Below are 18,405 nucleotides of genomic sequence, written 5' to 3'. Positions count from 1 at the left end.
ATTGGGGACTTGAGAACATCACTGGAACTCAAAATAGGCAGCCTGTACTCAGAGGTCTCCCTTATCCGACAGGATCTACGCAACCTCTCAGCTAGGGTGGGCGAGGCGAAACAAAGGGTGTCCGCCACAGAAGACACCGTCCACTGCCTGGAACAACAACTTGCCGCAATCACCCAGAGAGTCACCCAGCTGGAATACCGCGCCGAGGATAATGAGGGGAGAGCGTGATGCAATAACCGGAGGATCCTTGGAATACCGGAGAAAGAGGAAGGCCCCAGTCCTGAACTGTTCCTGGAAGACTGGCTGACTCACGTCTTCACTCCTAAAAAGCTATCCAAATTTTTCTCCATTGAAAGAGCACACATGGTGCCCACTGGCCGACCTACCCCTGGAGCCGCACCTAGAACAATGATTGCACGCCTGCTGAATTACAGAGACCGTGATGCAATCCTGCAAATGGCCAGGGCCTCTGGCCCGATCACGTACAATGGCTACAAGGTCGGGTTCTAACCCGATTACACCAAGGAAGTTCAAAAGGCCCGCCAGTCATTTGACTCCGTTAAGAAGAAACTCCAGTCGTTATCTGTCAAGGACGCCCTGTTCTTCCCGGCACTGCTCAAAGTCTACTACGAGGGCACCACTCACCTCTTTCACAACCCCAAAGAGGCATGGGACTGGCTTGAAACTCAAGTCCCCACGGACCCTAGAGCGGGGCGCACACCACCGGGCCCGCCCACACAGAAGCCCTGGTCCGAGCGGCCCTCGCCCCCTCAATCCCCGACCAATGTAGACGACGGCACGGCTGGGAACCCTACAGAGAAGGGATAAGCCTCACGCAATATGGGGACGAATCTGCAACACAATAACATGGGAACGCTCACTTAGCAGCTGCCACACCTAGTGCGTCGCAGGCGCTATCGCAGTCCGGACTATCCCGAGGAAGTTTACCAAGTTATAAGTTTGATGTTTGGGCGACAGGTGCTCCCAGTTTGGGGGGGAGGGGAGGGGTAGTAAAGGGAGGAGGGTGTTTTAGGAATATAAGGAATCAGAATCACGGATCGAGAAGGCATGACACCGGCAGGCACTGGCGAGGTGGGCACCCACAGCCTACGGGCGGGACAGTTGAACCAAAATTATCCAGGCATCAGGCACGTCACTACGGGGCGACCCACAGACGTTTCCCCTGAGGGAATATCCCTACATTCCTTTGAAAACTATGCAACTGCCATTGATCCTTCCAGATGCCGAGTTAAAACGGCCACGCAGATAGAATGAACTCCAACAAGGTATCCTTACTATCCTGGAACGTTAACGGACTTGGCCCCAGCATAAAATGAAGACTGGTGCTCCAATATCTCAATCGCTACTCACCAGACATAGCTCTTCTAAACGAAACGCATCTGATTGGTACGAACACCAACTTTTTCAAAAGGTCCAACTATCCACATACCTACCAGGCCTGATTCACGAAAGGCGCCAGGGGCACGATGATACTCGTCCACAGGCGTGTCCCCCTACAGGTTAGGAAGGTCAAAGCTGACCCCCGGGGCCGCTATGTAATGATATTCACCGATATTTGGGGCGAGAAATGGGGCCTCGCAGCAATTTATGCGCCCCCCCGCTCACGAAAGAACTACTGTCCGAGCTGCGAAATGTGCTCCTGGAAGAAGAGGCCGATCTGCGGGTGATAGGGGGGGGACTTTAACGAAGTGATGGACACCACAGTCGATAGATCTCATAGGAGGACCGGATGCCGCCCCGCCTCTACGCCACTCGCCATGTTCGCCGAAGCCCTGGGGTTGACGGACACATGGCGCTCGCTCCATAGCGACGAGGCTGGTTTTTCCTTCTTCTCCGGCGTGCACAAATCATTCTCAAGGATTGATAATGCCTTCATCCCCCACAGCACAAACCACAGACTCCTAGCTGCTGAATTCCTCGCAAGGGGTAATTCGGATCACTCTCCACTTCTCCTAACCTTGAAGAATGCCCGTTGATGTCCGGATCGCAACTGGCGCCTGAACACATACCATCTGCGGCTCCCAGAAATCGCGGAGGAACTGGAAAAAAAAAGACAACAGAGTATTTCGAAATCAACGAGGGCTCCGTGGACTGCCCGATCTTAATCGGGGAGAAGCTATATCGGCGGTTTCCGGCCACCAAAAACGACAAGTCCAAAAGATCAGAGAGGCAGAGGCACATGTCCTGGAGTGTGAGCGACAGACCCTCGAACACAGCGACCAGGAGACAAAGGATGCCCTGACCACGGCACAAGATACCCTCAGTAACCTAGCTCTGGACAATGCTCGAACAGCCCACCAGCTAATCTGGAGTCAAATTTATGAACGTGGCGACAAAGCAAACAAGACACTCGCCTGGTTGGAGAGGAGTGAACAAAACAGGGGACATATACGTGCCATTAAATCGCCGAATGCACACTACTCACAGACGACTGACATTGTCGAAGCATTTGCCACCTACTACGAGAAGCTCTACACCCCACCCGCCGAGAGTTGGCCTGCTGTACCCTCCCACTACCTCGACCGGATCGAGATCCCAAAACTCTCACAGCACCAGTCAGAACTCCTGAACGCTGAACTCACAGAGGCCGAGGTGCAAGAAGCACTAACAAAGCTCCAGCCCGGGAAAACTCTGGGTCCCAACGGTTTTCCCACAGAAACATGAAAATACCTCAAAGGTACACTATCGGCCCATATGCACCGCATGTTCCTACATAGCGAAGAACTAGGGACGCTCCCCTCGGACCTCAGGAAGGCATGCATAGTAGTCATACACAAACCAGGGAAACCTCCAGAGGAATGTGCTTCCTATCGTCCCATCTCACTAATCAATGGAGAAGCCAAGGTCCTCACCAGAACACTCGCCAACAGGCTTCTGAAGGTGATAGAGACCCTTATCCATCCGGACCAATGTGGATTTATGCCCAATAAATCCACTCGCATGAATTTACGCAGAATCCAACTGGCGCTGAGCAGAGCCAAAGAAATACCGGCCCCACTAGCCCTCATGGCGGTGGACTTTGAAAAGGCATTTTACTCAGTGGGGTGGGACGCTTTGTGGGCAATCATGGACCGGATGAACCTGGGGCAAACATTTATATCATGGGTCAGGCTGTTCTATGCATCCCCGGCGGCCACGGTAAGGGTGAATGGTAGGTCCTCTAAATCATTTCCCTTGGGTAGGGGTACGAGACACGGGTGCCCGCTGTCTCCGCTTCTCTTCCTCCTGGCCATCGAAACACTTGCTATTGAGCTCAGAGCTAACACCAACTGGAGCGGATTCGCCTGGCCAGGGGGTGTGGGGGGAGGGGATGAGAAGGCCGCCTCTCGCTCTACACGGATTACCTCCTTGTGTACCTTAGTAACCCGTGCACCTCATTACCTATTGTCTCCCTCATCCTTAGAGATTATTAAAACTTTGCAGGCCTGAAAGTGAATGAAACCAAAACCATTTACTTCCCAATCCAGGGTGGCGAATCTGCGATTCCTGAGACCTGCCCATACCATATCTCCATCAGGGAATTTACATATCTAGGCATACGACTTAATCCAACACTTGAAGGGTTCCTCCAGCTGAACCTACAACCAGTACTAGAGCGATTTAACAAAGACACTTCCCACTGGCAATCACTCCCCCTATTGCTAATGGGCAGAACCACATTATTCAAAATGATGAACCTCCCCAGACTCCCTTACGTTCTCCAAAGCGCCCCATTTACCATCCCCAGAGAAACCTTTGCACTTATTGATAGGAACCTTCGCACGCTATTATGGGGAGGGAAGCAATCCAGAATCGCCCTTGACACGCTCCTGAGATTGGTCTGGGGGGGGGGGGGGGGGGGAAGGGGGTTAATCGGTCTACCCTGCATACGTACGTATTACCTTGCGTCACAGATCGGAGTGGTAAACGATTGGATGCATGCAGACCCCACACTACCACACATCCGTATCGAACTATAGACCATGACCCCGTTAACCCCGCTGCAGGCTCTGTATGCCACCCACAACCACCTCCCGAAGTTACCCAAGACGACGCATCATATCCGTCGAGCTTGGTGGGAGGCACACAAACTAATCGGCTGGAAAGGAAAGCCAACACTGTCCCAACCTATATGGCACAACGCATTCCTTCCAGAAGTAGTGAAAATGGGCTCTTTCGGTCACTGGCATGCAAAAGGGATACACACACTGGCACATGTGATACAGGGGGGGGGGGGGTCGCCTCCTGGACTTTGGGACCATGCAGGTGCAGTTTGATCTGGCGCCCATGGACCGGTTCTGGCATGCGCAGCTGGCCCACGCCATCCACACCCAATTCCCAGACACGACAAACATATCCCCCATGTTCTCCCATTGAGACCAATATCCTCCCGCAACGCATCCCTTCAAAGGTCACCTCCACTCTCTGTCAGGCCCTCAACTCTTTCGGGGCTACACAGCTCGACGGGCTCAAAGCAAAGTGGGAAAGGGATGTGGGAAGACTGGGTTGATGCATTAATGTCCCCCAGGGAAATTGGGATAGAAAATAAACTCTGACTAATACAACTGAGAATCCTTCACCGCTCATTACTCACGTACTGCAATGGCCAGATTTGGGGGGGCGGGGGGGTTGAGGGGGAGGGCTAGAAGATGGGACATGCATCAGATGCAAAACTGAGCCAGCCACCTTCTACCATATGATATGGGACTGCCCAGTGCTACAGGTCTTCTGGGTGGACTGTATTAATATGATCTCTGCTGCCCTGGCAACGCCAATCCCTAGGGATCCCAAAATGGTACTCTTAGGCATCTGGGGAGAAGTAGACCTGACAAAATATGAACATTCTTTCCTGTCAATAGCGTTAGGGGCAGGCAAGAGACTTATCACAGCTAAATGGAGTTCTGCAGACCTACTGTGCCTGAACTGCTGGAGTAATGAACTGGACAGATGCGAGACTTCAGAACGCCGGATCTATAATGCCCGGGGTTGCCCCGGCAAATTCGAAAAAATATGGGGCAAATGGCTTGATGCTCATTGAAACCCGTCGATGGATGCAGATCAACACCTCGAATAACACTATTTGCCTGCCTTGTCCTGCAACTGTCCTAGGCACTTGACCCTGCGGGGCCCCTCTTCCTCTTGATATTGCTATGCCTCTCTCATTTGTTGTATACCGATGATTTATGCTTATTGTTAATATGTTATGCTTTTTAAACCCAATAAACTGTTATAAAAAAAAAAAAAAAGAAACAGTCATACACACACTGGTACACTCAGACCAGACGGGTTATGTTCCGGGGCGGAATACCACATGAAACCTGCGAAGGCTACACCACATTATAGACTGGACAAACCCAAGACTTGACTAGTGCGAGGTGGTGTCCCTGGAAGCAATTAAAGCCTTCAGTCAATTGGAACAGGCTATTGCATGTGCTTGAGCACTTTGGGATGGTGGAGGGCTTTCTAAAGTGGATACAGTTGTTGTATAAGGACCCTACGGTGAGGGTGAAGACGGGCAGACACATCTCAGAGATATGGAGGATATTTAGAGGCACAAAGCAGGGCTGCCCACCGTCACCAATGCTATACATACTGACTATAGAACCCCTGGCAGTCTTTTGAAGGGCAGAATACAGCGAGATGGGTATCAAGATAGATAATGTCGTCCACTTAGTCTTGCTCTACGCAGACATGTTCCTGTACGTCGCTGAGCCACAGAATAATCTTCCATGTCTGTTAGAGGTAAATGGGAGCATTTTCTAGGTTGTCAGGTATTTCGATCAATAAAGAAAAGTCCTCACTATACCCCCTAGCTGGGATTAGGGAATCAGGCACACGGCAACTCCCAGACTTAGGTCTCGCCTGAACGCCCCGCACCTTACTCTATCTGGGGATAGCTATATACCATGACACCACAGAGTCACATAAGGCCAACACACAGGGGGCGCTCAAGGAAATAGTAAGGTCAATAACATTCTGGAAGACATGGTCACTAGGGATGATAGGTAAAGCAGCTCTGTTGAAGCCGATGGTACTCCAACGCCTCCTGTATCACTTCAAACATACCTCACAATATCCCCAGGGCATTCGTTAAACAATTCTTTAAACAACTGAACACCGTAGTACGGGAATTTCTGTGGAGGGTGGATTGAAGACTAGCACTGCATACGTTACAAAGAGATTAAAAGTCTGGAGGGATCAAGTTGCCAGACTTTGAGCAGTATTATTTGGCGGGGCAGTTACAGTTCGTAGTAAACTGGCTGGGGGATGACAACTATAGATAAGCTGTTACTGGTCACATTGGATCTGACCCTCTGGAAGAGAGCGTGGAAGAAGAAACCCCAGACCACTACTCGGCACAGATCCCGCTGGCGGGACTGGCAAACACTCAACCTGGCGCCCTTACCCAATATCGTGAGCACTGGGAAGCCAAAGGGAAAGCACAGATTGGCGACCTGTGGAAAGAGGGACAATGGGTGGAATTGCAGACTCTGGTAGAGGAGTATGGTGTACACAAAGGCCAATTCATGCTGTACAATAGCATGGTTAAGTCAATAAAAACATTTTTTTTTTTTAAAAAAGGAGGTGGCCGAAGCCGCCAGAAGACAAACAGTAGAGCCACTAGACACATGGTTTGACGCAGCCGAAGGGGGACACACTGTGTCCAGACTTTATGACCTGCTCCTGAAGCATCACAACATGCAGGATCTGCCAACAAGGGGAAAATGGGAAACAGAGCTCCAAAAAACATTCACAGACGACGAATGGTCGAGAGCTTTACGATATATTAAGTTCTCCAGGAATGCAAGGTTTCGGCAAACACTGCTCTATGTTACACACAGGGCATACCTCACCCCGAACAGGATATCCCAGATGGGGAGTAAAGCAGACTATAATTGTCCGAGATGTGCAACAGAAAAAGCAGATATGCTCCATATGTTCTGGACCTGCCCAGTAATAACACGATTCTGTGAACTTATTAAAGCAAAAGCAGCGGAGGGTGGAATCAACATGCACGCATGGTCCCCAGAATCCTATCCAGAATCCTATCTTTTGGGACTCTTCCCGAGAGGGGGCAAGCAGAGAACAGACCTAGCCAAAATGAAAGACCTGATGTATATTCTGGCGAAGAGACGCATAGCGATGGCGTTGAAGTCCGCCACTGGCCCGACCATAGCAGCATGGTGGTCAGACTTGCAGAGATGGACATGGGCAGAAACCACAGTGTGGACCACGGCACTACACAGGGGGACAACAAAAGCTCGGATAGGATAATGGCATGGAACGCATTGATACAGGAACTGTTTACACCCATAGAAGCAAACGACATGAACAGTTTCAATGCAATGGAAAACGCAGACATAGACGCAAGGGACGACGAGGTGCTCTGTCAGAAGAATGACTAAGTTGACGGAGGGGCGATAGTCCCAGAGTACAATGATCCAGAAAGTGCAGATACCCAGTTGTGAATGAGCAACAAATCCTCTGAGTATAGACAATTGTGACCGTGCGCAAGACAGATGAAGAGGAAGCGGAATACTCCCAACACAAAGTGCAGATTGAACGTTATGTTGTTTGTTGTGTGTTTATTGAATGTTATGTAAAAAAACAAAGAGTTTAAAAAAAAAAGTTAACACTGAACTCGGAAATACCACAGGAATCAAAGTTGCTGCTGTTGGGCATTTGGGGCAATAAGTCCTTCGGTCGTTTCGAAAAACTGTTTTTTGTCCACAATGATTATCCTTATAAAACCCAACATAGCTATGTTATGCGGAAACCGGAGAGCCCCAGGTATGAATGCATATATGTTAATTGAAAAAAAGTGGATAAATGCTAGAGGATGCCCTAATGCATTTCTTAAAATATGGGCCAAATGGAAGGAGGCATGCTGGACTTTTCTGTGTCGAACCTGGAGCAGGGTTTGTGATGGTCTTCTGTTTTGCTTAATTAACAAAATGTCTTGCTTTGTGTCTCTTTTCTGTACTCAACTTTATTATATGTTTGAAACCAATAAAATGTGTTATTAAAAGAAAGAAACATGTGCTCCCCTGCTTGTTAATGCAAAAAAAAGGGCAATGGGGTTGTCTCTGAGGCGTAATACCCTGTAACGAGAGGAGGAAAAAACGTTCCAGAAAAAGGACTTGTGCCTACATATGCTCTGGAGCCATGAGGGGACCAAAAGTAGTCTACGTGAATGCCATTAATGGTGCCCCCTCCGACCAGGACATGACTGAGTCAAGACAGGAGTCGAGAATTCAATCCCCATGCAGAGATTTATTTCGTCTAACCACCGGGGTAGATACCGCTGAAGATATATTAGGAGTATAAACTAGACTACAAATTATTCAAGTCTTTTGAAAATCTGATTGATTTTGCTTCTGCATTTTTTAAAGCTAGACCATACAGCCCATTTGCGAGCATATATTGTCAATAAAATGATATGTAAACGAGTAAATTATCTTGTACTGTGCAGATTTTCGTGCATTTTGTGAAGTGTTGGCTCCATTCCCAATTCCTATAATATAGCCTGAAAATTGTTTCCGATTGAGCTCCGTCTTAATACCCTGAAGAGAATATTCCAACTATGTAATCGCTCTACCTGCATTGGTCATAATTTTATCAATATCCACATCTGCTTATTTTCTCACCAGCATTTTGAGTGGCTAGTGGAGAGTTTATGGATAATGATCACACCCCTCTCACTGGCTTACTAACAGCAATTCGACATTACCAAAACCCTGTGCCAAAGTAAAGAAAATTCCGATGGCTGATACCAATATTTTAGTCACCATGGTGTAATGTACGGGATGTCACGTCTTACCCTCCTATTTAACATACATATCAGGTTTAACCATAACCACTCTCTGTCCTCCTCCTCCCTCCTGCCGCTTCCCCCTTGTTCACCCCTGACAAGGTTTCTAGACAAGTCTGGTCTATGAAAGTCTGGTCAAAACAGGTTCTCCCCTGTTCATCCAGAGCCATCAAGGACCACATAGACACCCTTGCTCCAGCCTTGGACGATTTCTGTAATCACCCCTTTGCCACTGGAACCACCCCCCCTTAAGAATCCCTTGTGCACCCGCTGCTTAAGTCCTCTGCCAATCCTTCCTCTCCAGCTAACTATCGCCCAATCTCCATCACCCCTTTCCTGGGCAAACTATTGGAAAAGCTGGCCATCTCACAGCTCAATCTGCACACTGAATCTGTTGGTTGTCTCCACGACCACCAGTCTGGATTCAAAGCTACCAGAAGCAAGGAAACGGATCTGCTCTCAAACCTTGATTCCAACCTTCCTTCTGTCCTCTTTCTGCTTGATCTTTCTTCTGCCTTGGATATGGTCAACCATGCTATCCTGCTCAATCGCCTCTGTAATAACCTGGGTATCACTGATCAGGCCCTGGCATGGCTGACCTCCTTTCTCACTGACTGACCCCTCCCTGGTCCAACTGGAGTCATTCCTCTCTTCGATCTCTCTGTCCACTTGTGGTGTTCCCCAGGTGTCGAATCTCTCTCCCTGGCTGTTCAACCAATACCTGGCACCTCTTGCCCACCGAATCGCTTGCTTCTACTCCAACTTTCAGTGTTATGCGGATGACACCCAGCTTTCCTTCAGGCTCCCCTCAGCCGCCTCTTCTCTCATTCCAGACTGCTTTACCACAATTCAGGAACGGTATGCCGCCAATGATCTCTGCCTTAATGCCAGTAATAATAATAATAATAATAATAATAATAAATAATAATCCTCCTCCTCCTCCTCCTCCTCCTCCTCCTCCTCCTCCTCTCAATACGTTCACCAACAATAATCTAAACGGAATAGCATTTCCAAACACTTGTTTCAAATGTACCTGCAAATGAATGCGTAGCTCTTATCACCAATTAATTTGGGCCACTGAGAGCATGACAGCTACTTTCTTGTATTACATCAATCCCATTAGATTCTTTGTTGAACATACATCCTGCAGCTAGATTATACTGTGTTCAGTCCAAAGTGCTGCATTTTACCTCATGCTTTGTGTCCACTTGTGCTTCCAGGCACTATGGTCAACCATCTCTTCACTAGGGCTCACTATAGTAACCTCTGGTGCAAACTGGCTGGTAATCAATCCCAACATACAAGCGTTTGCTTGGAATTCTTACAAGGAAGGGGCGGTGGTACTGAGGTTCTGCAACTCCGCCCCACCCATTAATTTTCATCATCGTTCGTGATTATTGTCATTAGAATCTTCCGACTCATTTCGTTTTTCGCCTCATCGATCTCTATATTTCCTCTCTTGTATTATTTCATTATACTGCTCACTGATCACCGGCCAAAGTCTAATTTGCCCGATTGTTCAACTTGTGTTAAGATCAGGCCTACAACTATTGGCGACTTAAAAGTGATCAGTGTGAAGGTGACAACTGCCTCAAAGAAATTTAGTAAATCTATGTACTGGCTTGCTATGAGATTTAACTAGGGAATTCCCTGCAAGATGAGGAAACTGCATTAACGATTCACTGAGGATGAATGACTTTGTGAAGATGTTTGACAACAATTCCGTAAGATCAGTAGCACACTGAGGAAAAGCAGGATGCTAGTAGGTCTACAACGAAATATTCAATGTTCTCTTTGTTTCCTTGGTCAATTTATGTTAATTGCCCTGTTGCAATTAGTTATATGGTTTTATCAACTATTCTCTACCGATTCCAGTATTTCCAAACAACTCTTTCCTCAGTAAAGTTCTCATCTTCATTTAATGTCCTCCCTCGCACTTGCCTCAGGGCCCTACACCCCACCCACCTTCACTGCACTTACAAAATAACCCAAGAGAGTAGCTCCCTCTGCACTTAACCCAGTCTCCACCGACCGGGTGCACGTGGACCCCCCCCCCCATGTGACCGTCTGTGCACTTGCACGATCCAAATGCACCGTGCCAGAAGATCATCTGTCTGTTCTCCCTGGTCTTCACCCCTTAATTGCACTGGTAAAACTGAAGAATCGCTGCCAGGCCCATTTGCTGTGTCTCAACTGTTAAATGTATTTTACACACTTAGTTTGCCTTTGCAGACTATTATAGACTCAGAAATTCAAGGGCTCTCAGCGACTGTTCACCCCCACCCCATGTTCCCACCCTCCTTGAGCACTTTGAAGACTTGCCTGTTTATCAGCGCTTTATAAATAAACAATACCAATGCCATATAGTTTTCATACGACATTGCTTCCAAAACCTTAATGACTCCTGCAGTACACGGTTATTATATTCTGAGATTGTAGTGAGTTTTCTTTTACTATTTTAAATGTTTTTTTTCCACCACTGCTTACTAGTTACCCTTCTTGCTTTTCCTCAAGTCTAACCGATATCGTAGGCTTTAAAATGAAACCAGCTCCAGCTCTGGTACAGTGTTTCTCTGCCCCATTTAACCTAATGCTCTGGTTTCCTTTTATCCTTTTTGTTTATGATTATGTTCCATCATCCTTGGGGTGGGGGAGGGGGACGCTCTAGTAGGTGTGCTTTCCTTTTCTTCCTAGTGTTTTTGGTAGTTCTTTTTACACAGTGGTTCCCTCTTGTACTTCATAAGTCATACTGCGTGAGGGCTCATCCTTACATACATGTGGTTTCATGCGTTTAGAACGACAAGCAAAATAACGACATACATTTTCAGTGACACTTTAATAATGAACGATTGAGATAGGCCGGAATAGAAGGTGGTGGGGCAATCAATTCTGGATAAGATTGCTCTGAGATGGAGTGTTTTGATGGAGTTGGAAATGTAAGGTGGTGATATTCTGTGCTAGTTTAAATTGTAGGGTGAAGATTTGACTAGTTGATTCTTTTAGTGACACAAGGAGAATTTCCCATCAAAGTCGAATACTACATTTCACACAGACTTAGCGGGAGCAAGTGTTTGGCCTGGCTGGGGATGGCCAAGAGAGGGCCGTAGGGTTAATGGGGGCAAGAATTAGGATTTCAGAATGTTCACCATTTAGGAATAGTTTGCTGAAGTGCATCCACCAGTTGATCGCTTGGAGGCAGCTCTGTAAGAATCTGAAGGGTTGTTTCAACGGGAGTGGTTATGAGTTCAAAGACCAGTTGGCTTTCGCTACTAGTTCAGTGTCATTGTGTACACTTGGAAGAATTCCTTAAGTCTTTACCTCTGCTCTATATCCTGGCTATCCTCAAGCACCTCATTATCTAAACAAACAATCTCTACCCTTGTGTCTTCGCCTAATATATGCAAATCTTTACTTCCATTTAGAATTAAATTATCAATTAGTCAAGCATTTCCATTCGTCTGTTGACTATCAAATATTGACAGTTTACCAATCACCAAGGATGCTACAGCATAATGCAGTGCTGTCTTTGAAGTTGATATGATTGTGACAAGAAAGTCTTTAATTGACAGGACTCTACATCAATGTCCGATACATCTGTCTTGGTTCATAAATGCCTGGGTAGGAATCTAGAATGATTTCAATTGTTATTTGTGAATATGAACTTACCAAAGGTCACCCATTGGGGATGAAGCCTTAAAAATCATGGGTCTTTCCAGATGTTGTATTGTGGCCAGATTTTGGAATAATGCTGCCATACTCGTTGCTCAGTTGGAGTTTAACAAACTCATCTTCAAACCCTGTTTTTCCAGTTGACGCCAAACTTAATCACTACCAGAAAATCAGTCACAGGACTGGCCTCTATTGTATTCATATCAGGAAGGAGAAGGTATATGGCTAGCATCAACATTGACCTCTATTGGCTGAAGGCAGCATTTATTCATTTATAAAAGGAAAGTTGCATGCATGCAATTGAAATAAAAAATGATGTCCAATATGGAAGTTCCTACGAACTTTAGACAATTGCAGTGTTTTTACTAAGCAGTCTTGAGAGCAAATTGCAGTTCAAAGCTAAAAAGTACATCTTGAAAACTATATAAAAATCGCATGGCGCATAATGGAACAAAATTAAGATAAATAAGAAAAACAATTATGTCTGAAAGGCCACATCACACAGGAACATTTAATGTTTCAATTATTCCTTCTGACAAACATAATATAATGATCCTTTTTTAAATGATACTAGCAGTCACATTAAACGGCCACAAAAACGAAATTGCCATTTCACATTAGGAGGGAGATTACCCATCCTTTCTAGGTAATTTTACTGGTAGAAGCGACCCATCATTCACAAGATGTTGGGATGAGCTCAAGAATGTATAATAGTTTGCTCACAGGAGGAGGATAATTATTCTACATTTTGGGACATTAACATTGAAGAATATTTATGTGAACAACTGGAAGGAAGGGGCTAGGGGAGTACAGCCGATATAATTTGGATGACTATCCTAAGCAGGCTTAAGACAGAAGTCGTTCCAGAGAGGTGATCAGCCCATATTGCAAAATGTGTTAGACAGCTAACTGAAAAGTGACTTTTCAGAGACAGCAGCTCCACATTGAGGGCCTAAGCTGTATCCAAAAATGAGAGGCCACATTTAAAGTAAAATAGCTTCAAATTTTCCCTATAAACTGTGCATAGTAAATCTGAGGAAGAGGGCTTGGAGTCATGGGGAATGCTAATGTGACAAAGATACTGCCGCAGTGTGAAATATGGTGCCCGGTGTCTCAGATTTACGCAGTACAAAGTGAGATTTTATTTCCTTAAAACCCAATGCATGTTTGCATGGAGGATAAACATAATTAAAGATTTTGTGTACTTGAATGCATATTGCTTTTGTGAAATTAAGCACCATTAAATAGAATCCTTGGTACATGCCGACACAGAATCATCCAGACCATAGTGTGTTCACACTATTGTCTAATTTGGTGATATGCAAATTTGCGGCAGATGCGGGTCTAGTCATAAATGCTATTTTAGCAAAAATAGCAATGAACAGAGAATTTGTCCTAGCCACAGAAAACTGCACTGTTAAACCCCTTAAGCCCCTTATCTTGCAATGCACATGTAGATTTATGTGTAATGTGAAAGGGAAAAGGTGCTACAACATGGCCCATTTACTGGATAGGATTCCATCTGCAGCCCAAATTTGTAGAGCTGAAGGCAAATACATAGAAATAAGATTGAAAACTACACACATGTACACTGAAAGCGTGTACACATGTATGCAAAGCACCACCTAATAGCCCTAACTAAAACCTAGAACTCTGCACATAAGCAATATTAGGCAGTGCTCAAATCCAACTACACAGCCAGTATGGATATTCTGCAATCCCATATAACGAACCTGCTAGATACATACCTAAACTGTGCCAAGCTTTTCCAGGGCAGGGTTTATTTATTTATTTTAATTTTTAAAACATGCCACCACTCGGAGGTTTCAGGGTGTACGGTTCATGCAGCCAAGGTAGCCACCGATTCCTGGTTTATCAGAGACAAAATGCATCCATATTTTAGCCCTTTGCGCATTCTTTCTCCAGAATCAGGTAAAAGTAGCAAAGTGAACTGCTGAAGCCATGTCTTTGACTAATAAATTACAGGTCCAAATCCTAGTAAGTATGACAGCTTTTCATTCTTCACACTCAACAGAGTACAGCACAGTTGGGTAATAACACCTAGCACAAAACAATTCGGTTTGTGTTGCGATAAGAAATATGGTCACTAATTATTTTTGTTACCGTCCTTTGGAGAAAAATTGCAAACCACATGGTTGCTTATAGAAAGTAGTTAGTTGGATTTTACTCACATAAGCGGTGATGGCATCATTTGCTTCCCTCTCCGAGAGTCCGTTCATCATCGATGTTACCACTGCCACACATCGTTCCAATTTCTGAAACCAACGGGACAAGAAAACAAATTTAGCAGATATAAAGCTGTGCAATTATTAACTGCAAGTGGGAGAGGATATTGTGTGAACAGGTAAGGTGGCAGAACATCCACTCGAGAGCAGTTTATGAAGACTAGAGGGCCTCTCTCCATAATTAATCCTACAGAACTCTGCCAAACCGATAGACCAAACAAATGATCACTCAACGTCTCATTTGACTTGATAGGGAGTACACACTGAGGCCCATACAATACTCAAGAAAGGGTAAATGTAGAACTTTTCTGCACAGAGTGAATTAATTCTAGAAAGAGATGTAGTCGAAGCACGTGTCTAAAATAAACAAATCCCTACTACAGTGCAAAATTCGTATGTCTAAAAGAAGCATTTACAGAGGGCGGGGAAGCAGCTGGTCCGTTTATTCAGCTTGGCCTTAGGACTAAGAGCATACGCTGAAGATACATTGGACTCTAGAGAGAAATAACATAGCAAAATACCGGATAATGAAATGCACGTTGACCCATGTGCGGGAAGAAATAAGAATGTTGTCAGTTCATGTAAAAGTATCAGGTACTAAGGATGGGAGTAGTTTCTTACCTGTAACTCCCTTTCTCCAGCGTTGGTATCTTTCATAGATTCACATGCTGTCAATATTTCATGTCAGGCAAGGAAATCTCTAATTTTAACATAGCATTTTCCAATAGAAAGCTTCGACACTTGAGTGTCCCATCAACGTCTTTTTGGGTGTGTTATGCTACACCAATGGGACTTCTGGTATAAATAGCCCTGCCCCCACAGCTTCCCTTCAGATTTTAAACTCCAATGTAGAGGAAACCCGAACCAAGGTTTGCCTGCAGGGGAGGCCGGTGAGCGCATGTGAATCCATGAAAGATAACGCTGGAGAAATGCAGTTACAGGTAAGAAACTACTCCCTACTCCAACATTGGATCTTTCATGGGTTCACATGCTGTGAATAGATTACATAGCAGTATGACAACCTGGAGGTGCATAACAGGCAAACCAACCCCATGCCCCAGGCCACAGCCACGACACAATGAACATCACCCAACAACATGCATGATAACCAGAGACCAGCAAGTGACAGAGAAGGAACGAAAAGAACCCCGGAAGCTGCGGGGCCTACCTTATTGAAACAGGCGTTGAGGACTGCCTGTCCCACCTGCATATTTTCCACATGTTGCTGTCCCAAACAGTAATGTCTGGTGAAGGTATGTGGCACCGCCCAAGATGCTGCTTGGCAAATGTCACTGAGCGGTGTACTAGCCCACAGCGCCGCAGACGACAAAGTGGATCTTGTAGAATGGGCCTTAGGAGTGCCCCTCAAAGGTTTGCCAGCCTTCCCGTGGCAAAAAGAAATTGTCGTCCTTGCTTGGAAATGGACCTCCCCTTGTTGGAGGGACCAAAAGCCATAAATAGTTGTCTAGACTGCCGGAAGACTCTAGTACGGTCGAGATAAAACTTCAATGCCCACTTGACGTCCAGGGAATGCAGAGCTCTTTCCGCCGGAGTGGTCGCCTTAGCAAAGAAGGCAATCGTAGAGTTTAAGTGAAACTCTGACGGAACTTTAGGGATAAAGTGAGGGTTAGTAGACAAGTGAACCTTGTCCCACATGAATCGCAGATACAGCGGGTCAATGACCAGCGCCTGAATTTCCAACATCCTTCTGGCAGATGTGATAGCCACCAGAAATGCAACTTTCCATGAGAGCAACTTAAACGACGCCGTCGACATGGGATTAAATGGCGACTTCATGAGAGCCGAGAGTACAACATTGAGACTCCATACCGGAGCAAACCTTTTCTCTGGGGAAATGTCTGAAACAGTCCTTTTAGAAAATGCTTGACCAACCGGTCACTAAACCGAGGAGTAGAATGCGCCGTCTAGTGATCTTGGAGATGGCAGCCAAATTCACCTGAATATGTCAACGCCAGGCCCCCCTGCGCCAGTAGCAGGAGGTAAGGGCGAATCTGGGCTGGAGACACCTCCAACGGCTGTATATCCATCTGTTGCTCGCACCAGGCACAGAACGTAGCTCATTTTCTACTGTAAGATACATTGTTGGAAGGCGCCCTTGTCACCGCCAGGATCCAACAACAATCCTGCGAGATTGCTAGATGTCGAAATGGTCAGGAGCCATGCTGCCAGGCTGAGTGATGCTGGGTCGTGATGCCACACCCTTCTGTTGTCCTGTGACAGAAGATCCTGCTCCGACCCCAGGCAAAGCGCTTCATCCACTGCAAGATGAAGGAGATCCGAGAACCAGGTCTGCCTGGGCCAGAACGGGGACACCAAGATCACTTTGCACCGGTACTTGTGCACCAACTGGATCCTTCTCCGAATCAGAGGAAACTGAGAAAAGCCCGTCCACGGGAACGAGAAGGCGTCTCCCTTTTATTCCTGATGAATCACCCTGCTGGCAAAGAGGGCACTGCTTGTTGTCCAGCGTGGCAAACACGTTGAGGGGAAACGCCCATTTCTGGAAGATCGTCGCCACCTGCTCCTCCAGCTTCCACTCGTGCACTGACCAATGTCTCTGCTGAGAGCATCCGCCTGAACATTCTGAACACCTAGCAAATGGTAAGCTGCAATGTAAATCCCGTGAGCAATGGCCCAATGCCAGACTGCTTGAGCCTCCCTTGAGAGGGGCAGGGAGAGCATGCCGCCCTGCTTCCGCAAATAAAACATGGTGGTGTTGTCTGTCAAATAGCGAACCACTGCACCTTAAATGAGAGGTAGAAAGGATTTCAGAGCCCAGTGCACCGCTCTCAATTTCCAGAACGTTGATGTGCAACAACGCACCTCTCGGGACCATAGGCCCTAGACTTGAGACTTGTCAAGGTGCGCCCCCCAACCCACCTGGGACGCGTCCGTCACTATTGTGAACTGAAAGTCTTGTTCCAGCAGCGGCATGCCCCGTACAAGGTTTTCCAAGCACATCCACCACCTCAGGGCCTCCACTAAAACTCAGGAGACGACCACCTTGTCCGACCATGAACCTCGACTCTGCGACCAAAGGGAGGCAAGAAATTCCTTCACCGGTCTCATGCACAGGCGACAATTCGGGATGAGCGCAATGCAGGACGCCGTGGACACCAGAGGCGACATTAAACTCTGGACCGAACAAGAAGTTCCCAGGCCCCACTCGACCACCTTGGACTGCAACTTCTCCACTCTTTCGCCCGATGGCTTCACCAGATTTTGCTGCGTATGAAATTGAGCGCCCAGAAACAGCAAATCCCTGGATGGCGTCAGAAAGGATTTTGAGAAGTTGGCGGCAAAGCCCAGCCGCTGTAACAGGCGCATAGAGGCCTGGAGAGAGTCCAACGCCCTTTCTGGAGACGGACCCCTGACCAACCAATCGTCCAGATACGGGTACACATGGTACACATGATGCCCCTCCCTGCAGAGCAAAGCAGCCACTGGAACCAGGTGAACGTCCTTGGGGCAGACTTGAGTCCAAATGGGAGGACACGAAACTGGATTCGTCTCCAACCACGAAGCGCAAGAACTTGCAATGTTTTGACAGCATCGGGAGCATTGTCGGGATCAGAAGACACCAGGAATTCACCAGGCTGCACCGAGCATATGACATCCTGTAACGTGAGCATCTTGAACTTCAGGTGTTGCAGATTC

General features: G+C 46.8%; 1 protein-coding gene across 2 annotated transcripts in view; it reads right to left on the bottom strand.

The window, feature by feature from the left end:
- INTS3 (integrator complex subunit 3) overlaps nucleotides 1-18,405 on the bottom strand; it is a 1,800,341-nt gene that overhangs the window by 1,749,327 nt on the left and 32,609 nt on the right. For both annotated transcript variants that reach the window (XM_069651244.1, XM_069651252.1), the window contains exon 2: nucleotides 14,674-14,757. In XM_069651244.1, the coding sequence (XP_069507345.1) occupies nucleotides 14,674-14,757 (84 nt within the window). The remainder of the gene's footprint in view (nucleotides 1-14,673; nucleotides 14,758-18,405) is intronic.

Source organism: Ambystoma mexicanum, chromosome 1p (assembly GCF_040938575.1).
Source record: "Ambystoma mexicanum isolate Mex_15411 chromosome 1p, UKY_AmexF1_1, whole genome shotgun sequence".
In the NCBI taxonomy this organism is placed as follows: domain Eukaryota; kingdom Metazoa; phylum Chordata; class Amphibia; order Caudata; family Ambystomatidae; genus Ambystoma; species Ambystoma mexicanum.
This window is presented reverse-complemented; position numbering and strand designations above follow the sequence as displayed.